The sequence below is a fragment of the Callospermophilus lateralis genome, chromosome 6 (genome assembly GCF_048772815.1).
Source record: "Callospermophilus lateralis isolate mCalLat2 chromosome 6, mCalLat2.hap1, whole genome shotgun sequence".
NCBI lineage: Eukaryota > Metazoa > Chordata > Mammalia > Rodentia > Sciuridae > Callospermophilus > Callospermophilus lateralis.
The window spans coordinates 47679306-47707096 of NC_135310.1; the positions used below are offsets into that span (position 1 = coordinate 47679306).

General features: G+C 34.4%; 1 protein-coding gene across 3 annotated transcripts in view; it reads left to right on the forward strand.

Moving 5' to 3' along the window:
- Ros1 (ROS proto-oncogene 1, receptor tyrosine kinase) overlaps positions 1 to 27791 on the forward strand; it is a 125531-nt gene that overhangs the window by 46908 nt on the left and 50832 nt on the right. Inside the window, exons 19-27 of one of the 3 annotated variants that reach the window (XM_076859793.2) lie at positions 11324 to 11541; positions 11865 to 12025; positions 12398 to 12542; positions 14657 to 14919; positions 16841 to 16904; positions 17187 to 17389; positions 19327 to 19529; positions 20398 to 20684; positions 23550 to 23729. In XM_076859793.2, coding sequence (XP_076715908.2) covers positions 11324 to 11541; positions 11865 to 12025; positions 12398 to 12542; positions 14657 to 14919; positions 16841 to 16904; positions 17187 to 17389; positions 19327 to 19529; positions 20398 to 20684; positions 23550 to 23729 — 1724 coding nt within the window. The remainder of the gene's footprint in view (positions 1 to 11323; positions 11542 to 11864; positions 12026 to 12397; positions 12543 to 14656; positions 14920 to 16840; positions 16905 to 17186; positions 17390 to 19326; positions 19530 to 20397; positions 20685 to 23549; positions 23730 to 27791) is intronic. The other 2 variants (XM_076859794.2, XM_076859792.2) reach the window with 2 other exon arrangements.

Sequence of the window (27791 nt, forward strand, 5' to 3'; positions counted from 1 at the left end):
CATGCCTGGCATCCAACTTTATTATTTCCTAATATTTTTATTTTGGCTATTCTCAATCTTTTGCCTTTCTAAATAAACTTTAAAATCATTTAGAATAAAGCCTTATAAAACTTTAAATCTCTTTTCTGTTGAGGGAGAATGGATATCTTAAAATAAGTGAGTCTTCCAATCAATGAAAATGGTATCTCTACATTTAATTTAGATTTTATTTTATTTATCTTAAAAGTGTTTTATAGTTTTCAGTGTACAAATTTTAAATATCTTTCATTAAATTAATTCCTAAGTATCTGTTTTTTGAAGCTTTATATATTATATTTAAAATATTCCATTTTCTAAATGTTCATTATTAGTCTGAATAAATACAATTGATTTTTTGTATATTGGCTTTACATTTTGATGCATTGTAAACTCATTTATATGTTTTATTCATTTTCTTATGGAATACTTCACTAAAGCATTGTTATTGCCACATAATAAGAGTTAGGGAACGCTTCTTCATTTTTTCTGAAAGTGTTTGTATAAAATTGATATTCATTCTTCCTTAGCATTCACCAGTGAATTAATTTGGTCCTGGAATTATCTTTATAGAAAATTGTTTGATTATAAATTCAGTCCTTTTAAATATTTGGAATAGTTAGGTTTTTATTCCTTCTTTTGTAATTCCTTTTTCCATGGATTTGTACACTTTGTGTGGGTTGGCTAATAGCATTTTATTGTAATACCTATGGGATCTGTAGTAATATCCTTTATTGGTACATTTTATTGATCATTTCTGCCAAGTGTTTATTAAATTTATTCTTTTCAAAGAATTGGCTCTTGGTGGTGTTAATTTTCTCTATTTTCTATTTCACTAATTTCCAATCTTACATTTTAAAAATTTGTTCTGGGTGTAATTTCCTCTTCTTTTCCTAACATTTTAAGGCAAAAGAAAAGGTCATCATTTTCATATCATTCCACTCCTCAATATTTCAATATTGATATGATAGCTTCAGTATTTCAAATTATAAGTTTCTTTTGAGGAGTATATTATTTGTATACTATAAATTTCACTGTCATTCAGTTTAAAGTATTTTCCTTATTTTAAATTTTTATTTGTTCTTTTCAGCTATATATGACAGTAGAGTGAATTTTGACATATCAAACATACATAGTATAATATCCTGTTTTTGTGGTTGTCAATGATGTGGAGTTATACAGGTCATGTATTCATATATGAACATAAGAAAGCTTAGGTCTGATTCATTCTACTATCTTTCCCATTCCCACCTCCCTTCCCCTGATTCCCCCTCTCTAATCCAGTGAACCTTCTCTCCTTTTTCTTCTGTGAAGGCCTGTTCAGTTCCTTGGCCCATTTAGTGATTGGATTATTTGGTTTTCTTTGGCGTTAAGTTTTTTGAGTTCTTTGTACATCTGGAGATTAGTGGTCTATCTGATTAAATCTTTGCAGGTGGCAAAGTTTTTTCCCCAATTCTGTTAGGTTCTCTCTTCACACTCTTAATTGTTTTCTTTGCTGTGAAGCTTTTTAGTTTAATTCTGTCCCATTTCTTGATTATTTATTTTATTATGTATTTTACTTCTTGCATTTTAGGAGTCTTATTGAGGAAGTCAGTTCCTAAGCTGACACGATGCAGTGTTGACCCTATGTTTCTTCTAGTAGGCACAGGGTCTCTAGTCTAATGTGTTGGTCCTTGATCCATTTTGAGTTCAGGGTGAGAGATAAGGGTTCAATTTCATTCTGTTTAGTATAAATTTTCAGTTTTCTCCAGCATCATTTGTTGAAGAGGCTGTCTTTTATCCAGTGTATGTTTCTGTGCCTTTGCCTAGTATGAGATGACTGTATTTATGTTGGTTTGTCTCTATATCTTCTGTTTCATTGATCTTCATGTTTGTTTTGGCACCAATACCACACTGTTTTTGTTGCTATAGCTCTATAGTGTAATTTAAGGTCTGGTATTGTGATGCCTCTTACTTTGCTTTTCTCCATGAGGATTGCATTGGCTATTCTAGACCTCTTACATTTCCAAATAAATGTCATGACCACCTTTTCTATTTCTATGAAGAATATGACTGGTATTTTGATGGAAATTGCATTGAATCTGAATAGCATTTTTTAAAAAAATATTTTTTACTTGTCAGTGGATCTTCGTTTTATTTTTTTACCACTAAATGACAACCCCAGCCCTGACTAGTGCTTTTGGTAGTATGGCCATTTTGATAATATTTATTCTGCCTATCCAAGAACATGGGAGATCTTTCCAAATTCTAGGTCTTCTTCAATTTCTTTCTTTAGAGTTTTATAGTTTTCATTTTAGAGATCTTTTATCTCTTTTGATTGATTCCCAAATATTTTAATTTTTTCGATGCTATTGTGAATGGAATATTTTCCTTAATTTCTATTTTAGTTGATTCATCACTGATATATAGGAACACAATTAATTTATGGGTGTTAATTTTATATCCTGATACTTTGCCAAATTGATTTATGAGTTCTAGAAATTCTCTGGTGGATTTTTAAAAAATTTTCTAAATATAGAATTATGTCATGGGCCAATAGAGATAGTTTTCTTCTTTTTCTGTTCATCTTACTTTAACTTCTTTCTTCTTTTAATTGCCCTGGTTAGATTTTCAGTACTATATTGAATAGAAGTGGTGAAGGAAGACATCCTTTCTTGTTCCAGTTTTTAGAGGGAATGCTTTCAATTTTTCTCCATTTAAAATGATGTTAGCCTTAGATTTAGCAGAGATAGCTTTAATAATGTTGAGGTATGTTCCTATTATCTCTAGTTTTTTTAGTGTTTTGAGCATGAAGGGGTGCTGTATTTTGTTCAATGTTTTTTTTTCTTCTGCATCATTGAGATAATCATGCAATTCTTGTCTTTAAGTCTATTGATATGATGAATTATGTCTATTGATTTCCATATGTTGAACCAACCTTGCATCCTTGGGATAAACCCCACTTGCTCATGATTCCCTATTTTTTAAGTATGTTTTTGTACGTGATTTGACAGTAACTTATTAAGAATTTTTGCATCTGTGTTCCTTGGGGATATTGTTCTGAAATTGTCTTTCCTTGATTGTCTTTGGTTTTGTATTAGAATGATATGAGCTTCATAGAATGCATTTGCAAGGGTTTCCTCTTTTCTATTTCATGGAATAATTTGAGGAGGATTGGTGTTAGCTCATCTTTGAAGGTCTAGTAGAACTTGGCTGAGAATTCATTTGGTGCTGGGCTTTTCTTTCTTGGTAGGTTTTCTTCTTTTTCTAGTGTGGGTAGACACAATACCTTTATTTCACCTTTACATGGTGCTAAAGATCGAACTCAGTGCCTCATGCATGCTAGGCAAGTGCTCTACCTCTGAGCCACAACTCTAGCCCCTCTTGATAGGTTTTTGATGGCATTTTCAATTTCATTGCTTGAAATTGATCTGTTTAAGTTTTCTATGTCTTCCTGTTTCAATTTGGATAGGTCATATGTCTCTAGAAATTTATCGATGTCTTCAAGATTTTCTATTTTTTTAGAATATAAATTTTCAAAATAGTTTCTGATTATTGTCGGTATTTCTGTAGTGTCTGTTGTAATATTTCCTTTTTCATTGATAATTTTAGTAATTTAAGTTTTCTCTCTCTTTCTCTTTATTAGCTAGGCTAAATATTTATCAATTTTGTTTATTTTTCGAAGAACCAACTTTTTTTGTCTGTTTTGTTGATTTTTTGGTTGGTTTCTTTCATTTCACTTTTATTGATTTCAGCTATGATTTTAATTATTTTCTGTCTTCTATTGCTTTTGGTATTGATGTGTTCTTTTTCTAGGGCTTTACAACATATTGTTAGGTTATTTATTTGTTGACTTTTTATTCTTTTAATAAATGAGCTCAATTCAATGAGCTTTCCTCTTAGCATTGCTTTCATAGTGTCCCAGAGATATATGTTGTATTGCTATTTTAATTTACCTCTCAGGATTTTTTTTTATTACATTACTGATTTCTTCTGCTATCCATTGGTTATTCAATAGCTTATCATTTAGGCTCCAGGTATTAAGAGTAGCTTATATTTTTATTTCATTATTGATTTTTATTCATTCCATTATGATCCAATAGAATGCAAGGTATTTTCTCTATATTTTTGTTGTTAAGAGTTGCTTTGTAGCCTAAGATATGGTCTATTTTAAAGAAGTATCCATGTGATGCTGAGAAGAAAGTATATTCAGTCATTGATAGATGAAATATGCTATATATGTCTGTTAAGTCTAAATTATTAATTGTATTTTTTTTTAGTTTCATACATTCTTTATTTAGTTTTTGTTTGGAGGATCTAACCAGCGGTGAGAAAGGTGTGTTAAAGTCACCCAGTATTATTGTGTTGTGGTCTATTTGATTCTTGAAATTGAGAATGGTTTGTTTGTTGTACGTAGATGGTCCATTGTTTGGTGCATAAATATTTGTGAATGTCATAACTTGTTGAGGTATAATTCCCTTAAGCAGTATGCAATGTCCTCTTTTGTCCCTTCTAATTAACTTTGGCTTGAAGTTCACTTTATTTTATATAAATACAGAAACCCTTCCTTATTTACAGGATTCATGAGAATGACATTTTTTTTCCATCTTTTTACCTTTAGTTTGTGGATGTCTTTGCCTATAAGGTGAGACACTTGTAGGAAGCATATTCTTGGGACTTGTTTTTTAATCCAATCCACCAGTCTGTGTCTTTCAATTGATGAATTTAGGCCATTTACATTCAATGTTATTATTGAAATATGATTTTTATTCCCTGTCATTTTGATTTATTTCTAGTTTTTAATTTGAATTATTTCCTCCTTTGATTGATTTTTCTTCTAGTGTAGTTCCTCTTTTTGATGGTTTTCATTTTTATTTTTCATTTCTTCTTGAGTATGTTTTGTAGAGCAGGCTTTCTCATTGTGAATTCTTTCAACTTTGATTTTTTGTGTGTGTGTGGAAAGTTTTTATTTTATTGTCAATTCATTTTCATTGTCAATGTCAATTTCATTGTCAATGTTGCTGGGTATAGTATTGTGACTGGCAACCATTTTCTTTCAGAACTTGATATATATTAATCCAAGACTTTCTAGCTTTGAGTGTCTGGGCTGAGAAATCAGCTGATATCCTGATTGGTTTCCCTCTTGTTTGTCTCTGGAAGCCTTTAAAATCCTATCCTTATTTTGTGTGTTTGTAGGCATTTTCATAATAATGTGCCTTGGTGTGGGTCTGTTGTAATTTTGTAAATTTGGTGTCCTATAAGCCTCCTGTACCTGATTCCATTTTATTCTTCAGATTTGGAAAATTTTCTGATATTATTTCATTGAAAAGATTATGCATTTGTTTGGTTTGTATCTTTGAGCCTTCATCTACTCCAATAAATTTTATATTTAGTCTTTTCATGCTATCCAATATTTCTTAGAAGTTCTGTTTATGGTCTCTTAACATCTTTTATCCATGGTCAACTTTATTTTCAAGATTATATATTTTGTCTTCATTGCCTAAACTGTGTCTTCCAAGTGGTCTAGTCTGTTGGTGATATTTTCCTTGACTTTTAATTTGGTTTATTAAGTCTTTCATTTAAAGGATTTCAGCTTGATTTTTTTTTCAGAATCTCTATCTCTTTATTGAAGCGATTTTCACTTTCTGTATTTTCTCTCTAATATCAATCCTTACATTGTCCTTTACCTCACAGATTATTTTAACTATGTACATTCTAAAGTCCTTCTCTGACATTTTTTCTACTGTGATGGTGATGGATTCTGTTATTGAAGTATCTTGTTTTGTTTGGGGCTATTTTTTTTCCTTGCTTTTTCATGCTGTTTTTGTGTTTATCCATCTAGCGGTATGGAACTGATGCAGTAGAGTTTCTACTCTTTGGACTTATATTGTCCCTGAAGGTTTCCAGTACCTCACTGTTTAGGGGAAGACAAATAATAAGAATAACCAATGCAAACATTATATAGCATTAAACCAAATAGTTCCTGCTATGATATCTACAATGGTCACAATAAACAGAAATGGTACGATCAGTTATTGCCTACAGTAAAAACAATAAGTTTGCAAAAGTGTTTACAATTTCATGTGGTTGACTGGGAGATAACAGAAGTGATGATAACAGAAGTGATGATTATGAGAGAAGAGTAGAGAGAATAGAAGTAAAAAAATAAAGGAAGAGTGAAAGAGAACAATAGAGATTGCCTGTTAACAGAAGAAAAGTTAGAGATTAAAGAAAAACAGATAAATGAGAGAAAAATATATGAAATAAAAATTTTAAAAATTAAAAATAAAAATATACAAAAATACAAAATAAAACTGAAATATTCTAATCAAACTTCCTATTCCTCAAAAACATGATCCATGAAAAATAACTGGTTTCAAAAATGCTAGAAATGAGAAAAAAACAAAAAACAAATATAAATATGTATTGATGTCCATGAACCATTAAGGTCACAATGAAGCAGAGAAAAGAAAAATGAAGAAAAAAAATCTCTTAAGCTAAAATGAAAAATAAATAAATAAATAAAAAGTTAAAGAATTGTTTCCATTGGAGTTCAAAATATTCTCAGTTACCCTTCTCATCAGTTAAGTGGGGTTGCTGGAGTATGATGCTTGTTCCATCCTCAAGGTAGAGCTGCTAGTGTGAGAGAGGTAATGCTGTAAACAGAACTCTTGGAGGGGGCGTTAAGGCTTAAGGAGGCTCTAGGTTCTTGCTGGATGCCAATCAGTGTGGAGATTTTTATATCAGTGCACCTCCAGGGCCCAGTATTTTCCAGTCTGGTACCTCCAGCCACAGCAGTGGCTATTGGTGCTGGAGATTTCTTCCTTATTTTATTATATCCAACCTCCTTAGTCATAAATCTGCTTTGACTTTCCAGTATTAAATTCCAGTAAAGTACCCCCCTTTCTTTTTTCATTCACCCACCTTGCTGAGAAGTTGCCTGTCTGCTTTCTTGGTTTCACACTATGGAGCAGCCAGGAAAGGAACCTCATCTATTCCACTATCTTGAACCCTCCCCAGTTCAAAGTATTTTCTAATGTTCCTTTTTTTTTTACTCATAGGTTTTAGAAAAAAAATGTATGTTGTTTAATTTTGGAGTATTTGTAATTTTAAGAATATTATTTATGTTAATTTTTATTTAACACCATTGTGGCCAAAAAACATGTTCTGTTTAATTTTAATCCTTTTATATTTATTGAAGTATTTTATGTACTAGCATGTGATATATTATGCTGAATATTCTATGTGAACTAGAGAAGAATGTTTTCTTTGCTTTACTTTCTGCAGTGGTCTATAAATGTCAAGTAGGTGAAGTTCATTAATAGTGTCATTAAAATATTTTTATCTGTCTGTATTATCTATCACTGAGAAAGAGGTGTTAAAGTCTTGCACTGTGGTTCTAGATTTGCCTATGGTTTGCTTAGTTCATGTATCCAGGTGCTTTGTATTTAGTATGTACAATATCAATTTCCTTTTTATTACTGTAAGCTAAACTTATTCATTTATGGAAATATTCTGCATCATAAAGACTACTTTGTCTGATATTATTATAGCCTGGTCAGCTTTCCTTAAAGTTTATGTGATACATCTCTTTTTCATTTCTTTACTTTTAATCTATTTGTGTCTTTAAATTTGAAGTGTATGAACTGTAAATAGCATATAGTGTTTTGCTTTTTATGAAGTGTTATAATTTCTGCCTTTTAATTGGGTGTTTGGTTCATTTACATTTAATATAATGATTAATATGTTTGGATTTAAGCCTACTGTGTTGAAGTTTGACTTTCATTTGTATCTTCTGCTCTTTGTTTCTTTGTTCCTATGTTTCTGCTTCTTTTGTGGATATATAAATACTCTGAAACTGTCTCCTGTAGTGAAATTTTAATTATGTCTATATTTTCACATTGTGTTAGAATTAAAATGCATTTTTAGCATTTTTACATTATGAATCTTCAACTTATTAAATGAATATTCAAAATATTATTCATGAATAATTTGAAAACTTTATGACTATATATTTTCAATTATTATCCTCCCACATTTTGTGTTCTTAGTATCATAATTTTAATTCTCTGCATACTATAAAATACATCTACTTTTGTTATTTTAGCTTAAACAGTCAAGTTTTTAACTTTACCCAAATAGCTACACATTTGGAATTAAAATATAACACGTAAAATATTTAGAGGGAAAATTTAGGGATTATTTTTTTCCATAGATAAAGATGCTGATGTCTAGGACATTCATACATTTGCCTGATGTCACGTGGTTAATTAGAGGGATGCTTAGGAAGGGAGTAAAGATGATCAGCCGTTATCCATCACATCTGCACTTGTGAATTTTAATGGAGTTTCCCTTCAAATTGCTCTTCCCCCTCCTATGTACAACCATTCCTTTTAGTTTATAAAAGAATAAACCTATAAATAGTGTAACAACTTCTTCTGACTTAGAAGTTGAAAAGGGTGCACTTGTCATGAGAGTTCAGATATATTTAGCTATGTCAGGGCAGATTATACTGCTTCAGAGGATCCTACATCCTTGCTGTTCCCTCTGACTGAACTGTTCCCCTAGCCTAATTCCCCTAGGTAATTCATGTTCGGTCTACATGACTTGGCTCAAACATTGTTTCCTAAGGGAGGCTTTCTCTGACTGTCCAGGCCCAGTTAGATCTCCTTGTTAAGGAACTCACTTTAATTTTTCTCTCACAATCCATTCAATGATGTAGTTACTTGAAAACTATTAGCCTATTCATCAGGGCTGAATATTCTATAAATGCAGTGATTGTATTTGTCTTATTTACCACTGTATTCCTAATGGCTAATATAGAACTAAATACACATAACATTTATTAAATGAACCAACTCTCAGTAGAATACTTGCCTCATATATCTTATGCTTTATGGAAGGCTTTATGGTGCAAATGCTATGTTGTGATTTTTTTTTAGCTAAGTTTTGATTCAAGTTAACTTGTTAAGGAATGAAGCGTTTGGGGTACTGACCTCCTGAAAGTAAGGTAATTGTGTTGAAGTTTTGCAGAACTCTAGATATTAAGAATTTTGGGGGCTAACCTAGATATGTAGGAGAATTTCACATGAGGGAGGAGACTTCACCTGGAAGTAAGGAACAATCCAAGTCAGTGAACTAAGGGATTTGGTCTTGTCCTGCAGAAAATTCTCTATCCTAGGGACCATTTTAACAATGCTGAAACATATAACAAAACCTGAGAGCAAGGCTGACTAAACACCTTCCCACTGAAGGCTGCAGCAGCCCTGTGGGTGGTCCAGAAGCTTTCTCAGACCAAGTGCATACTGCTTGGTGAGTGTTCTTCCACCTGGAATTCGGTTTTGTATATCTCTTCCAGAAGGTCACTGGAAAGTGCCACTGAGAAGCAAAAACAACAAAATGTAAAATTGGACAAAGGGGTGCAAGTACAAAGCCTTCACACCTCTGTAGGAATGAAAAAATAGTGTCTTGCCAGAAAAAGGACCATAGGAATGATACTGGTGACTATACATTTTCATCATAAGATTCACAGTTCCCAGCTGTGATGTTCCAAGGTAACTTTTGTTTTTTCAAGGAAAAATAGTGAAATTCTCAAAAAAAATTAAAAAATTATTTTGATTTCAAACGCCATACTTTATAATTTTGTAGAGGAGAATGTCAACACTCTAAAATGATTTACACAAATTATTTTTTAAAAAAATCAATTCACCACTCCCAAACACTGAGAATCTCTGAGATAGTTTACATGGAATTCTAGGCAACAGGCATAAGTTTATAAACAACCATACAGATTTTTAAAGTAGAAGTCATTATTAACTTCTCTCTCATTGAGAAAAAAATCTACAAACAAGTTGAACAATAGTCTCTTTGAATTCCTTATTTGGAAAAGGAGTGTTTTGACTAAACCATAGAAGCTGATAACCATCACTGAAGAAGCAAATATTTGTGAACAGGAAAAAAATGTTCACAAAACAGAAGGATCACACAGGCTGATGAGTGACAAGTAAATAAGATGACTAAGAGTAGGGGAGAGGTCTGAATCAGTGAGCAGAAGCCATTCAGTGGACAGTGCCTTCTGAATTGGTTTTCACTGTTCATCTTGTTGGGTACATCTGTTCATGATGGGGTGGTGAGGGTCACAGAATTGTTTTAATCCATCTTTTTATTTCTTGAGAACGTCATGATAAAATGAGATCACTTTCTTTCATATATAGAATTTTTTGGTATTATTATATCTACATTTTATACATGGTCAAATGAGAGTTTAAATTATTTGCTTGAAGTTGCATATCTAATAGTTGGTTGAACTAGGGATTCCACACAGTTCTGTTTGGCTTTGAAGTATTGGCTACACTGCAAATTTGTTAATCCACAGTGGGACATGGTCATATTCAGGAACGGGTGTAATCATGAGGGCATGTAGGCCACTCGCGCTTGGTGTCATGTGAACCAGATTAGATATGAAGTGGTTTCTTGAGTGACGCTGATGGATAGACAGGAAGAATGACCACACAGGGTCTTGGCAAAGTTTGTGACATGCAGAGCTGTTCTGTGTCTGTATGGACTGGAGTTCCCATGGCTACCACAGTCAGGAACTGTTATTCTTGTCAATTCTGGATAAATTCCTGAAAATTCTTGGTCTTTGGTAATATCCTTTTTTTTTTTCTTTCCAAATCTCTCAGACATAATAGGCTTTCCTTTGTTTTCTTTTAGGTAAAATTATATTGGAAATCTAGCTTGTACTATCTATAGCACTGGTCTATTGCATTGTTCTTGTTTGGTCTCAAAACCCTCTGCCTCACATTTGTCAGTGCTTTTTGAGCCTTTTGTACAGATGGCAAGTTTATCCTTGATGCATTGGTTTTTACTGGTTTCACTTTTTTTTTTTTAAATCAGTATTTTCTAGTACTATCATTACCTTGCCTCATGTCTTTCTTTTGTTAATGCAAATGTTGTAGGAGTACATGGGATAAACCAAAGATGTGATCTCTGTGATAATAAAGTTATGGGAATTCAAGTTGCACCTTTGATGTAGAGTATCACCAAAATCACAAGCATTTGTCAAAAGCTGCAACTGTGTAAATGATCCTGCTAATGCAATATCACATTAACAAGAAAAAAACCTAGAAAAATTGGCTTATGTCTGTTACTTTAAGAAAAATGCAAAAAATCTCTTTAATAGGGAAGTAGAAGTAATGCCAATTATTGTTGCAAACTATGTCCCCTATATTTTCCTATACACATGTATTTATTACATATTTTCATGAATACTTGCATGTACCAGCTCTTTCTCTACTGCAGATGCATGCACTAATTTGCATTGTTTCAGCAGGACTGAGGATATCATCATCACAGAATTTGCAGCCTGGAGTACTTCTGAAATTTCCCAGAATGCACTCATGTACTATAGTGGTCGACTCTTCTGGATTAATGGCTTTAGGATTATCACAGCTCAGGAAATAGGTCAGAGAACCAGTGTGTCTGTTTCAGAGCCAGCTAAATTTAATCAGTTCACAATTATTCAGACATCTCTCAAGCCTCTGCCAGGTACTTCATTTTATTATTTCTGTGTACCCTTTATCCCCATACCTTCTGTTAAATGAACGTTTAGGTTGGGAATTTCTCTTAAGAATTATGTTGTAAGAGGAGAAAGGTGAGTTAATTTCTGTTGGTTTATTTGTAGTCCGTTTAATTTGAATCCAAATTTCTCAGTCTGAAAAAGTCACAAAAAAGATAGTTTTCAGATATATTAAAGAAAAAAAAATTTGTTTTAGTTCTAATTAATAGTAATTTCTATTGATTTTCCATGATTCTATATAGATTGATAACCTTAAACCCTTTCTCCCTTCCTTTCTTTCTCCATCCCAAAGGGAACTTTTCCTCTACCCCTAAGGTTATCCCAGATTCTGTTCAAGAGTCTTCATTTAGGATTGAAGGAAATGCTTCAAATTTTCAAATCTTATGGAAAGCACCTCCTCCTTTGGACTGGGGCACCGTCTTCTACAGTGTGGAATTCAGTGCTCATTCGAAGGTATGGTGTTGGTTCTAGTAAGTTCAATTTTCCAAACAGTCTGTACCATCAGCATCAGCCCCTATGCAAACTGATATGTACTTTGTCAATTAAGCCCATTTCCTGTTGCTTCCATACCATATGGTTATTGGGGTTATTCCTGAGAGCACTGGTTTATAGCCATTCTCTGCTCACTTTGTGTTAACTGTTATGTTGGATACACTTTAACTGGAATATATAGTAAAATATAGGATTTACTAAAATGAACATTTCCAAAATTGCAAGTGTTGACTTCACATGTCAACTGAAGTTTTGAGATTTTAGTTAATTAGGAATGAAAAATTTTCTAATTCTTCCTCTGAGAAAATGTTTTTTTTGTGTGTTTTATTTTAGTTCCTGGCTAGTGAACAACATCCTTTACCTGTATTTACTGTGGAAGGGCTGGAGCCCTATGCCTTATTTAATCTTTCTGTCACTCCTTATACCTACTGGGGAAAGGGCCTCAAAACATCTCTATTACTTCGAGCACCTGAAACAGGTATAGGGGTAAAAATCTCTCTTTAAAAAAAAAAAAAAAGGCAGAATCTCAGTTCCCATTGTTTGGAATGGGTAGTTAATAATATTTTAAAATAACTTTCAGTTTTGTAGATATGTTCAGATTCACTACCCTTCAAATAAATATTTGGAGATTAGAGTAGCATTATTAAATAAATCTGCATAGTTTATTCCAGAAGAAGTAAATTTCAAAGATTTCTTAAAGATTATTTCACTTTGTTGTAGTGATGCACAAGATGCAAAACCACAAATAGTTTCAGGAAATTTCTGAAAATTTTCCTTAGGAAAATGGACATTTAAAAGCAGAGATAATTTCTTGGAAGGCAGGTGTTCATAAACATGGTAACTCAGAATGTTTTATGGGTGAATAACTTATGCCTAAATATTATGTTTTTTGTCTTTTGCAAATAGTAGCCATATCTTTGCATGTATATATCACTTTAAAGTGTATAAAGCACATTCATATGTATCATTCCTTTATTAAAAGTTTATTATATAACCATTATGTGTCAGAAAGATCATTTCATCTGATCCTCACACAGCTCTAAGGTGCATAGGACAGGTGTTATAGATTATTCTATAATCTATATGAAATGGAAGCCTAGTAATTGCCCATGGGAGGGGCTGGGACCTAATTCAGAATTTATATTCCAGTTTCAGCAAGTCTCCATTCAATCACTTTTGCAAATGTTGGAAAATAATAACTTCATATTAATTTAATTTACATATACTTCCTATCCCAGGACCTGGCAGGTGGCAAGAGCTCAATAAACATAGATATTCATTAACCATTGCATTTTTTTACTGTTACAATTCATTCAACAATATTTATCTGTGAGTCTCAAAACAGAAACATAGTACACCTTGGACTTGTTCTTGTCTTGGGATATCAAATTTGGTGGCACTGTTCTGTGGGAAATGAACTTCATTGCATCCATCAAGGGATCCCATAGTGGGACAGGCTCAACATCTGCTGGATGTTGGGGGCAATAAAAAAGAAGATAGGATTTGGCTGTCACCTTCAGGATATTTGCAGTGTAGCAACACATTATTCAAATTGACCAACAGTTATTAAGGACTTACTTGTGTCAGTCCTACATCAGATTTGGTGGAGAGTTAACAAGGAATAAGAAAAGATGCTTTCTCTGACAGAGCTCATAAGATGGTGTGGAGATAAACACATGCACTGCTAGCATAATAGCAACAGGACAGTGAAAACTGAGTGGAAATGTAAGTGAGTAGATGACATTGTGAAACCTTCATGCATTTCAAGCTGCCTCAGATATTTTTAGAAGAGGTAGAAGGACATGGACTAATATAACCATGGAAGGTCTTTGGGTATCAGAAACTTTAGCTGGGTTCTGAGGGATGGAGAAAGAAGAGGCTCCCCCATATGAGAAACACAGTATGGCTGGGGTTGAACATTAAGGAGCAATGCCATTGGAATGGGGGCAGGTGTGGAAACTCGTGGAAGAGTCTTGAAAAAGAAGGGGATGTCTATGTAGAAGGACTTAGAAATCAGGCAGAGGAATTTCTCTTGATTAAAGAACTAAGAGATTGAAGTTTTTGGTTTGCTTCTAGCAACCAGGTCATATCTTTGGGATGTTGTCAGCTTTCTCCAAAACTTTCTGCCTCCTAGGGAGTTTAGGGTGAGAGGATCCCTAATATGCTGTATTTTATACCCTGAGCTGGCTGAAGCCTGTTTAAAGTTACTCTTTCCCTTTCTGATGACTGACTTTTCTACCTCCAGCTAAATTTCTCTATGAGGATGAGAGTGAGTGTTGTATTTTGTAAGAGAACCAGTCATTTTCGATCTACACAGGGCACAGATGAGAAAAAAATGTGCTTAAGTGGTAGTGGGAGGGATTTGAGTTGGACACAGGAAGCCTTTCCTGTTAGTAAGACTTGCTGAAACATCAGGATATATTCTTGAAGAAATCTATGGAATTTTCTCTCCTGAAGATCTTTAAGAATGAGAGACATGTACCTCAACTACCTGAGAAGAGAAATACTTACTGCTAAGATATGCATACCCTGATTATGAGTGGTTAAAGCCTTATATTCTTTTCTGTCCTATCTGTGCCTCTGTTTTTTCAGTTCCATCAGCACCAGAGAAACCCAGAATATTTATATTACCAAGTGGGAAACACCTCAATAAGAATGAAGTTGTGATAGAATTTAGGTGGAATAAACCTAAGCATGAAAATGGTGTGTTAACAAGATTTGAAATTTTTTATCATATATCCAACCAAAGTGACTTGAACAATACATTTAAACAATGGATTGCCGTCAGTGTCATTCCTTCAGTGATGTCCTTTCGACTGGAGGGCATGAGTCCTGGGTACATTGTTGCCTTCCAGGTACGAGAGAGAAAACTAAAATATGGGAGTCTTGCCTAGTGCCACAGAGGGTTAATTAAAGATCTAAGTTGAGAATTCCTACTCTGTAATAAGTTGAAGTGCACTGTGATCAGAGGGGTCAAGTGGGCAGCAAAAATGTACAGGAAGGAGAAAACAGCTTGGGTAAAGAACATCTCAGCAACTTTCTGGCATTAAGGGTACTTTTCAGATTCAGAATAAAGCAATATTTGTCAATGTCTTCATCATAGGTCAGGCACCATGATTGTATTCTTATATTCTTAATCTCATTTGAAGTCATACTGTGAAGAAAAACCCTGTGAGTATCAATTATCAAAGTTGCATGACTAGGAGGTGATATACTATAATTCAACTTATAGTATATAACCACATCAAAACACCCCTGTGAACCATCTAGATGCCCTGACTTGGTAAATGCCAATAAAAATATAAGCTGAGGTTCTGCATAGTTGATATCTCACAATTAGCACTTATCTATAGACAGAACAGAAGAAGAACATCAGTTAAGAAAAAAAATCTATTGTCATTGCATTTTGATAATTTAAATATTTAATATGAAATAACTTTTCACTTACAGTAGGAGTCTTGATGATTTTCATATCTCCATCAATTACTATGCTTATGACAATTATACATATTTAGAGTTAATTTCCATTTCTTTTTTGGAGAAATGATGTTTTCAAGATCTGAGTTTCCGATGGATCTTTTTTCTTTTGGTAAAATTCTAATTTAATAATTATTTTGATAATTAGGCTTACATATACTAATAAAAAAGATTAAAGATAATATATATTATTTAATTTATTCCAGTTAAATACATATTCTGGCTAAGTATATCTGTCTATATGTAGACAGTTTCAAATTTCAGTCACCATAAAACATGCAAAGTGATATGTATGCATGGATATGAATGAGTTTCATTTAACACTGTTCTGTGTAAAAAGTTAAGATTACTATATACAAATGTACCAGTATAAATCATCCAGATGTTAATATGCAGAGCACAATAAAGTGTATTTAATGCTAGACATATAATAAAGGTCATCCAAAGTTCTGTTGATTGAGATAGCACATATACAAGTTTTGAAAATGGTAATGATTTGTTACTCAATAAAAATTTGACTGTTAGGATATGGAGTGAAACAATGGAAAGAAAATTATGCAAACTTTGGACGATTTAGTTGTTGTGCCTCTTTCTACATTTGTAATTATTAGATGAATTACTTTAATTATAATCCAGGTCCAGTTTCTACTCCTAGTAGTTGTGAGGATCGAAAGAGATAATAGCTGGGCACGGTGGTGCATGCCTATTATCCCAGCAGCTGGGGAGGCTGAGGCAGGAGGATCACAAGTTCAAAGCCAGTATCAGCAACTTAGTGGGGCCCTAAGCAACTCAGTGAGACCCTGTTTCTAAATAAAAATATAAAAAAGGGGTGAGGATGTTGTCCTGGGTTCAATTCCTGGTATTCCCCATCCCCTTCAAAAGAGATAATATATGTGAAAATCGTTTGAAATGCATAATTATTTTTAATATAAGTTTAATTGTTTCCTTTTATAAATGTCCATGCTGTACATTAAATTCGCAGATGTTTTCAGAAATTAGTTTTTTTTCTTTCTTTGCAATAGAAATTATGATATTTTTTGAAATTTTCTATACCCCCAAACAAAACAAGACAAAAAAAAAAAAAAAAAAACTAAGAAATAAAATACCCAGCAACGTAAGTATGGGACAATATATTTATTTATTGCCATATACTTAGGCTTAAGCAGCTATTTGAAATTATTGATATCGTGTATCAGGAGTGAAAATAAGACATTCAATAATTTGTCAGTCTCAGAAGTTATTTATTCCCACAGACAATACTATTGAATGTATCCATTTGTTTCCTTTTCTTTCCTTTAGGTTCGAGTTTTCACATCTAAAGGACCTGGACCATTTTCTGACATAGTAAAGTCTTATACATCAGGTATATAATCTGTGTAACAATTTAAAAGCACCCTTACCCCCATGGATATCTTTAGAGATATGAACAGCAACTCTGAAGTTGAGGTGAAGTAAAATAATCAATTTTTCTCATCACCAAAATATTTTTGAAGAATCTAGGGTTAGAAGGCTTAAAAGTCTTCATTGAAACTATTAGATGAACCCAAAAGAGGCCAGTGGATTTAAAAACCACCCTATACTGGCTCAAGAGACTTTGCTAATCTGATTTTCTCATACATGATATCTATTTGTTTTTCATTTTCAGAAATCAACCCATTTCCTTACCTCATAACTCTTCTTGGCAACAAGATAGTGCTTTTAGATATGGATCAAAATCAAGTTGTGTGGACATTTTCAGCAGAAGGAAACATCAGTGCCGTAGGCTACACAGCTGATAATGAAATGGGTTATTATGTTCAAGGAGACTCACTCTTCCTCCTGAATTTGCAGAATCATTCCAACTCTGAAGTACATTGCTCTGTAATTCTTTTGAAATGAAGGAAGTGGACTATTTACATATCATATTACCTTATAATTAAAATAAATGTCCAGTGGTTGAGCTACTAGGATTAGAGTGACTGAAAAGGACAAATACTGTATAATTATTTAGCTACAAAGACTATAGATTTGGGCAAATGTCATTCAGGATTAATTTTCAATTACTGTGTTTAAGGTGTTGTGTTAGAGAAGTGTGTTAGCTTTCTGTTACGGGAACAAATACTTGAGAAAATCAACTTATAAAGTCAAAAGACCTATTTTAGCTCACGTTTTGGATATTTCAGTCCATGGTCATTTGCCCTCTCTACAACATCCCCCTCCAAACCCCCGCTTTTGGACCTGTGGTGAGGCAGCACATCATGTTGGAGTGTACATGGTAGATCAAAGTTAGCTCACCTCCTGGACAAAAGAGAGAATGAGGAAGAGACTAGGGTCCCACAATCCCTTTTGAGGGCATGCTCTCCCAGTGACCTAAAGACCTGCTACTAGTCCCCCTTTCATAAAGATTACATTAGTTCCCAATGGCACTGTGAATTGGGACCAAGTCTTTAATGCATGGGTTTTTGGGTGACATTCCAGATCCAAACTATAGTGAGGGATTAAAAAAATTACAGGCCTTGCTCCTAACAAAACTGGTCTAGTATTAGTCTGACATCAGGAAGCCACTGCTGCACAGTAATTAAGAGGGCAAGTTTTGGGATCTGACTAGCCGGAATTTATTTCTGGCTCCATTCTGTGACTAACAACAGGTTATCTAACTTCTGTGATTAAATAGTGCTTCATCATAGGGTTCCCATGAAGATTAAATGAGAGAGTCTATTAAAACACAGCACAATGCCTGGAATGTGGTAGGCATTCACTAAATAATTAGCTAATATAGAAATCAGACTAGTGTAACTGGTAGGTTGTGATCAGAATATACAAGAATCACAGAAATGAGCATCAATCCAGGCTGAGGTGGTGGTGGTGCGGGTAGAATGGAAAAACATGTTGGGCACAAGGAAGATGAGCCAAGGGAAGGTAAAGAAAAGCAGAGAGAGAAGCAAGTGCCAAGGCATTCCAAGGAGCATGCTCAGGAGGTACAAACAGAAGGAACATGCAGGTAGGGGGTGAAAGTGGAGGGAAAGTAAACAGGCAGCAAAGCTGGAGAGGTAGGCAGGAGCCCAAGCATTATGAACCTCCTTTACCAAGCTAAAGAGTCTGGTATCAAGCTGGCAGCCAGCAAGAAGCCATCAAAGAAATTTCATGGGTCATAAACTTGGTCAAGTTATATTTTAGAAAGACCTCTTTGTCAGCAGTGTATGTCATGACTTGGAGAGGTAAAACTGAGACAATTAGGAAGGAATCTCAGAAATTCAGGCAGGAAATGTTGGGCTTGAGTTAGCCAGGCAGTGAAGTGAGTAAGGTGGGACACATTGGGAGATATTTAAAGTAAGATTAGTTCACTGTGTATAGATTTGTGAGGAAAAAAAAATGAAGGGGAACCACATTTGTCCTATTTGGTTCCTCGGGTGAATATTGGAAATCCATAAATATATAAAGTGCAAAGGAAAAGGAGATTTTGGGGTATCGCAATAAATTCTGCTTTATGGGGTCATCCATGTAGAGATGTTCAGTAGGTAGTTTGATATTTGAATTGGTAACTTGAGGGATCTTGGCTGAAGATGTGGATTTTTAGCACTGGTCTGTGGATAGTAGTTGAAGTCAAGATAGTTGAAATTACCTAGGAAAAATACACAATATAAGAGGATGGCTCATGTTACAATGCTACACAATCCAGAATTATTGAGGCTTTGGATTACAAAGGAGGAGTGCAGTAAATAAGTGATATGGATAATTACAGAAAAGTCTTCACATTAAAAAAATTAATAATACCTTTTTGGCTGTGTTCTTTACCTAACTTTAAGCTTTTCCGAGATGCACTGGTTTCTGATATCACAGTTATCACAATTGACTGGATTTCAAGACATCTCTACTTTGTGAAAGAATCACAAGATGGAATCCAAATATTTGATGTGGATCTTGAACACAAGGTGAAGTACCCCAGGGAGCTGAAGATTTGCAAAAGGAATTCAACAATAATTTCTTTTTCTGTATCTCCTCTTTTAAGGTATGTTATCCTATCTTTTTCTGTTGTGATGAAACCAATGTCGACATATTTAATGTAATGTTTTTTATGACTTAATATTAGAAAACAAGATGTTCAGCATTCTTGGTTCACTACATTAACTTAGAGTCCATAATTTTGCATATGAGCTCATAACTACAAATATGTAATTTTAATCCATACAGAAAATTTGACTGATCTAAAGTTAGGCTAATTACTAAGAGGAAACCAATAGTAGAGTTTTGTATTAATGGATCTAATAATATCATAAGTTGGTAAGGACAAAAAGAGGACTGAGACAGTGAGAGATGATCAAGAACAGGTGTACAACAGGTTTTGCCTAGCGGAAGCTACCCTGGGCTCAGCCATCTTGGCTTAATTAATGTCTTCATCAAATGAATTTTAAGTTCTCTATTTAGCAACTGAATAACAATTTCCCAGGCTGGAAAGACATATTTTTATTTGTTCCCTAATAAGTTTAGGCTATTCTGAAACCAGAATACTAGTTCACCAGGATACTAGTATTAAGAATAGGAACAAATGAAGAAAATAATGGAGATGGGTAAATGAAAAATTAGAAAATTTACAGCCATTAATGACATGTAAGTCACTTGGACTATAAATATCTAAGTTAATTATGCACGAAGGCTTTAGTTGTAAATACACTAGTTGAAAAATCATTGGAAATGGTATGAGTTGGACTTCTTGTGTCTTCCCCAGCTCATAACATTATTAGACTCTTGGACATGCTCTCTCCTAAGGCTGCATTTGTCCTCCAATTATACAAATGGTTGATCTTCATTAGAATCTACTATTTGAAATGATATACTTTGCTTATTAAGTTGGAGGGACTTTTTTTTCCCCTCTGTAGTCGCTTGTATTGGACAGAAGTTTCCGATTTGGGCTCTCAGATGTTCTACTACAGTATTATCAATCACACCTTGCACCGCATTCTGCAACCCGCAGCCACAAACAAACAAAATGGAAGAAGTCACTGTTCCTGTAATATGACTGAATTTGAGTTAAGTGGAGTGATGACTATTGATACCTCTGAACTAGAGAAGCCACGAATATACTTTGCTAAAGGGCAAGAAATCTGGGCCATGGATCTGGAAGGATGTCAGTGTTGGAGAATTGTCATGGTGCCTGCCATGCTTGGTAATATGCTGATGCGTGCACATAGATCTTCACCAGTAGCAGCAACTCCTCCCGTCCCATTAAGAAGGGGTTGTATTCCACATATACTTAGAGGAATATGCTTATGATATTTGCTCTGGATTATGCCAACTGTTGTAGAATTCAAATCAAGTTGTTTACAGGCAAATTGTATGTAGGCGTTCACATAATTTTCTAAATCAGTGTTTTAAAAAGATCTGTAATTAACAATAGACTTAAAATTTAACCAACTTAACTATATATTCTAAGCATGCTACTAAATGCATGCCCCATTTAATCTTCTATTTCTTAAGTGAGGTAGAAACTGGTCTCTTCATTTTATAGATGAGAAAACTAAGGCTGAGAAAGGAAGTTCCAGGGTCACAATTAATAGAGAAGTCAAAACAGGGCCAACCACAACAGCCATGATCTTACCAGCACCCTACTCTATTTCCTCTTTGACTTCACTTTCAGTTGAGTCGGTCAATACGCGGCATCTATCTGTTGAAATTCAGACTTACAGAGGAAATGTTTGAAAGTCTGAAATGATTTGGGAAGTCTCCTAATTAGGAGTAACTCCATCATAAAAAAATAGACTCTAGCCCATATGCTCTTAACAGTCTTCTCTTCATTGTCTAATATAGAAATCATAGGTGACATGTGATGATTTAAATTTAAATGAATTAAAATTTAACAAATTAAGCATTTACTCCCTGAGTTCTACTACCCACATTTCAAGTGCTTCAAAAGCCAGAAATGGTTAGTGGCCACTGTACTGGACAATGTGGGCATAAAACCTTTCCATTGTCACTGAAAAGTTCTCTCGACTAATGCTGGAATATAAAGTGAAGTTTTGACATTAAAAACGTGTGTGTGGGGGCTGGAGGTGTGGCTCAAGCGGTAGCGCGCTTGCCTGGCATGCGTGCGGCCCGGGTTCAATCCTCAGCACCACATACAAACAAAGATGTTGTGTCCGCTGAGAACTGAAAAATAAATATTAAAAAAATTCTCTCTCTATCTCTCTCTCTCAAAAAAAAACACACACAAAAAAACGTGTGTGTGTGTGGGCGGGGGGGGGGTTGTTATTGTACATTTGGTTTTATAGACATGTCTCCCAGAGTCTTTTAGAAATAATTCTATATACCCTCAGTAGGATTAAAAGTAGAGATGATGTTTTGAATTTCTCCTCTTGTCTACTTTTTGTGACAGACTCTTTCTTTGATCAAAGGAGTTACACTACTTTGAGCACTTTTATTCCCACACCTCTACTTTGACCTTACATGTCTGTAGTTTACCAAGTCCACTTTTAGCAAAAATCCTACCAAATTAGTTTAGAGAAAACCCTACCCTTGATATCTGATCAAGTTCTTCATCCCTACTCTTGATATATAGGCCCTGGCTGATCTTTAGCAAGAATCCTGTTAGGCTAGTGTATCAAGAGTCTTCTTACCCTTGATGTCTCCTCAGTAATTTTCCACCCACTAACTCCCTCTTTCTAGTTGGCTATAAATCCCTACCTATCTTTGTTGTATTGCAACATCTGTCTTCCCTATTACAATATTGTGCTAGTCTTAAAAATGTGTTTCTTATTTTAATAAGTGTCAGAAAAATCTTTTCTCTAAAATCAAATACACAAGGATTATCCAGTGAGCCCTTATCATATAGATAAAGAACAGTCTTTCATAAATTCACGATTAGAATCCATAATTCTAAAATCAGAAAATTAGATGCCTTTAGAGATTATTTAGCTGTCATGTTGAAAGAAAGCCCCTCCATAAAAAATAACCTTTATTGAACACAGGTTTATTAAAAAAAATACTACTTTATAAGAAAATCTGTCTGTTTTTGAACAATTCTGAAATTAGATTTTTTTCCTGATATTTAGCCAAAATCTTTTCTCCATTTCTTCACTGGTTTTAACCTTTAAATTTATTAAAAATAAATTAATCACTTTTTACTTGATAGCCATTTAACTATGTAGAGATGGTGTCATAGTCCATTCTAAGCATTTTCTTTAGAAGAAAATGTATGTATCTATAACTACTCTTCAGTGACGTAGCTTCTAGGACTTTCTTTGCCTTAGTTATCTTCCTGTTGTCTAACTCCAGTTAATTAAATGTCACCCCCATAATAATATGTTGTCCTTTTATCATGTCCTGGTCAGTGCAGGGGGACTCTGACTTTCTAGGTCTTCTTACTGAAGATAAAAGTAGCATCAAGTCTTTGAGTTGTCTGCTGTTTAAAAAACTGATAGTTTTTTTTTTTTTCACATAAATTGTTAGTAAACCAGGTCTCTTTTATTTGTTAATTTATAGGGTTTATTTTAAACTTGAATTTAGGATTTTATGTTTGTTTCTACTACATTTCAATTCATTTCCTGATTCTGTTGTGATACTTTAGAATTTCAAGGTAGTAATTGAACCTACTGGTGACAGTGATAATTGTGTATTATCTGCAAATATCTTTAATATGTTTATCATGCATTCATTTCAAACTATGGATAAAAACATTGAGTAAAGCACTGAGCCTTGGGCCTATTACTGTTACAGATTGCTATTGTTCAACTTGGAGTAGCATAAATGGTTTTAAATCCTGGCTCTGACCTTAATTAACTATGGCCCTGAGTAGATGATTTAAGTCCTTCAAATCTCAGTATACATTTTCACAAAATGAAGCTGATAATAATAGCATTTACCTAATTTATTGACTTTATGTGAAGCTAAAATGAGAGAATACATCATTAAGCCAAATAGTATAAAAGTATTTTTTTTAATATTGAGAAAGAGAAAGACTCAAAACAGCACTTACAGAAAAAGTTTAGAGTAGAAAACTAAAGATATATGATTTGTTCTTTATGTTTTTATTCAGCAGAAAAGACACTGGCTAGCCTAACTGTGGGTGGGGAATTTATATATTGGATCATCACAACAAAAGAAAACACCCAGATTTATCAAGCAAAGAAAACAACTGGGGCCATCCTCTCCCAGATGGAGGCCCGAAGGAGTAAATGTATCTTGGCTTACAGTTCAGTTATGCAGCCTTTTCCAGGTAAGAAAGTCACAATCAGCTTGTCTCCTCCTCTAGGGCTGTCCTTCTAGTCACTTTGTTATACTCTCAACTGTGTTCCAAATCTATCAGTCTTCAGGTTTGCCCTGGTCACAAATTACCTCTGTGTGTTTGCACAGCTTGGGTTGCAGAGTCAACTTTAGATGTGGGAAACCTCTGACTTGAATTGTCTCTGTTTTTTTCTCTTTTCAGTCACATAATTTCTCTTATTTTTGTCTTTTTTCTACTTTAATGATATCTTTGGCTTCCCAGTGGTGTGTAAAAGCATTTCATAAAGTCCCAGTTTCTTTTCAAGGTAAAGTGCTATATTTATTGTAGTATGATGTAGTATGCATTATATATTGAAGTGTTATGTGCTAATATGTTGGGGTAATATATAGTGGCATTTAATATGTGTAAATTGGTGTTGCATTTTTACTTAAGTTCCCCCCCCTCCCCTCCCCTTTTTCTTTCTCTCCTTTTCTGTTCTGCTAGGAATTAAATCCGGGCCTCATGCATGCTAGGCAAGTGCTCTACCATTGAGCTGTAGCCCCAACTTTTTATCTTTTTTTTTAAGGTGTCACTGATGAAATTTTTAGTGTTGTTCCTCTAGTCCTATTTTTCCCATGACCTCTTTGAATTTATGGAATTATTTATAGAAATGTATGTATCACATTAAAGCAGAACTGAATATTTTCTACGGGGAGTAAAAGTAAACTTTAAAAAAGCTGAAAACCAATAAACAGAAACAAAGACTGCATTGCATCATCTCCGGTAACATTCAAATCTCAAGCAGTTTGAGTTTTTTTTATCAAATTCTCCTTGCCATTAAGGTTCAGGTGTCTTCCTCAATTAAGCATAAATCTCTCTTAGAGAGTAACAAAAATGAATGAAATAACCTTCCTGTGCTTAAATATATTGTTTTAAAATATGTAAGTTGAAAAAATATAAGAATTAATAAATAGGTTTACTTCATATTTTGGTGAAATAATTCACTTTTTACTATAAGAATACTAAGAGATTTAAAATGTTTATGGGACTTGTGGTTTCTGACCCAGCATTTTAGAAGCTTGAAAGGTACCATTCTTCCCTAATAGTAAGTAAAAGACTCCCACCTTAGAAGTCCATTGATCTGGTCTGTCTGAATAAAACTCCAATCAATAGTACTTCCTATTCCATTCTACCTTATACTGTAAAAAGGGAAGGTGAAAGCCATTTCAACCAGTTTCAGTAAGTAAAAAAGCAAATGGAAGACTCAACTCTTTTTAGATCTATAAGAAAAATGAGGTCTCAGCCCCTTAAACTGGAAAGAAAGATGGTAAAAGTAGAGAATTGCAATTTACTGGAGAAAAAAATCCATAAGCAAAAAACCTTGTGGGAACTAGTGCCAAGGGTAAGGAATTCTGAACTAGAACTGATGAATTGCTAGATACTTCATGGATTACTCTGAGAGTTAAAAACTCCAGGGGCATTTAGTTGGGGGAGCTCCCACACTTATTCTGAGTTTTCTCTCTAGGAACTTGACCTGGTTCTCACAGTGAAGATCTTAGCACATCTCCTTGTGTTGCCAGTAGGAGGAAGGGAAAAGGAATTGTTTCAAAATACACTAGAGCATTCTATTCTTCTTAACAAGCTTGGCTCTTAAGAGAAACTATTTAGCCACAGTTTAACATTCTGGGTTTTTACCAGAATATAATTTACCTTGGAAAATGGAAGTACTCAATTCAGCCCACTCTAGCCATGCAATTTCATTTAAGAGTATGGACTAAGAAGAACTTGTAAACCCCACAGTCCAGAGGCACCAAATCAAAGTCTGAAACCTAAACTAGGACAATGAAAACACCTTCTCTACTCCCTCAAAATCACATTACTAAAAGTCTACTTATAGCAATTTATTTTACACAGTACATCAAGTCTTACTATCAGAAAAAAATTAAAAGGCATAAAATACAGACTGAAGATACAGTGAGAGTCAGAATGAAACTCAGATGGCAGGGATGTTGGAATTATCAGACTGTGAATTTAAAAAGCTGTAATTAGAATGCTAACAGTTTTAATGAACAAAATAGTCAGTTACAAGAGCAGATGGTCATTGTAAACAAAAAGATGGCAATTCTAAGAAAAAAAAAAAAAGAAATGCCAGGAGATAAAAATAAAAATACTGTAACAGAGTGAAGAATGCCTTTAAAGGGCTTATTAATAGACTGGACAGGGTGCTGAGGAAAGAAACTCTGAGCTTGAAGAGCTCTCAATAGAAACCCCCAAAACAGAGCCGTTCAAGAGGGCAGATTAGAGGAAGACTGCATTTCCAGTTGCTCTGTGGTTTGGAATTCAAGCAGTGGGAATATTGTTTCTCATCAAGGTGGGTGAAAGAGGGAATTCACTGAAATTCAATATCAGACAGATTTAGAGACTCACAAATTCAGAGGCATTACATGAAGAACAAGAAAGCCTACATTGGCGACAAACCAATTGAGGCAGCAGAGGCGATGCTGGTTCACCACAGAGGGGAGGAGCAATATAAACAGAGATAAACACAATAGACAAACCTAGTACAGAAAAACATGTAGATCAGAAAATCAGCCTGCACTTAGCTGATCCAGAGGTCGCATGGTTAATTAGTGTTTGCGAAGTACTCTGTGTTTCTTAACTGGAAAGTGGAGAGCTGAGGCAGGAGCATCTTGAGAAGGCCACACTGCAGCTTGCTGCTGCAGAAACCTGGGAGATCCTAGCAAACATACTGTCCTGAGAAGCTCCTGTGATGGGGCGTAGTGTCTGCCTAGCAGAACATGATTAAAACAGGGACAGAGATTGTACTTGGGGTGGGGGTGGGAATTCAAGGCAGATAAATAGAGGGGAGTACAACCTGCTTTTCCTCGAGTCTGGTGGCTGTTATGACCAGCTGAAGAGGATCTAGAAACTGAATAAGCCAGTGTGAACACACTCCTGGTGTAAGCCTGAGAAAGTTGTATTCATGGGCAGCAGGGTGTGTAAGACCTGTGGAGAGTTGTCTCCCCTGCCCTGTGAATAGAATTCTTGGAGGTTCCTGAGATCCAGACTCTGAGCAGAGATCTTCATCTCCTTTTCCTTAGGGGTGTGTTGATTTAATCTCTCCAGAACAGCTATCATTCAATAAAGTCTCTAAGGCCTGAGTTGAGGTAAGCCTTAGTCACCAGAATTCCCATCTTAGAACTCCCCAGCAATCCCACCCGGGGAGTCCATTGAATTTCTTGACAAAACTCCAATCAATAGTACTTCCCATTCCATTCTTACCCTGGTGAGAAGGGGAAGCTGAAAGCTATTTCAACCAATTTCAGTTTTTAGGCTCCAACACAAAGAGAGAAAGAAATCAACATTCTCTAGCCCTGTGCTTCCCCTTCCTTAGTGCATAACCCAAGAACAAATGGAAAGAAGGACAATTGGGCACAAGCAGTGACCATCCATCCTTGTTGACAATTATGACAACCTCAGTGAAGACATTTCTTTCATTTTTCTTTAAGAATATTTTTTCTTTTCTTTTTCCTATTGTTGCTCTTGTGTGTGTGTGTGTGTGTGTGTGTGTGTGTGTGTGTGTGCTGTGCTACTTGGTTTGTGGATATATATACCTATGTGTATTTTTTAATTTTTTCTTCATTTTTAGCATTTTTAAATGTTATTTTTCCTTGTCTTTTGAGGATTATGGCTTTCGTTTTCTTATTTATTTTTGTTTTGCTTTGTTTTTGTTTGTCTCTCTTTCTCTCTGTTCTTCTCTTGCTAACAGTAAAGTTCTCTTATTTTTGCTTCCTCTTTCTTTTTACTTTGTTCTATTTTTCCTCTTGCTTCTAATTTATGTCCACCACTTGCTACATCTCTTCTGTATTCTCTCTGTTTACATTTGAAAATTCTGAACTTTCTTTTACCTTCCCATAACATTTTCTTTTCTTTTAATGAACAATATTTTTACCATCTTTTAGAACTATTTGATTTATATAACTCCTGCCCCCACCATTCATGTGGATGCATTTATTAGTACTATGCATCACATAGCTGACACTTGTTGTTTAAGGCGAGATTATTTCCATAGCT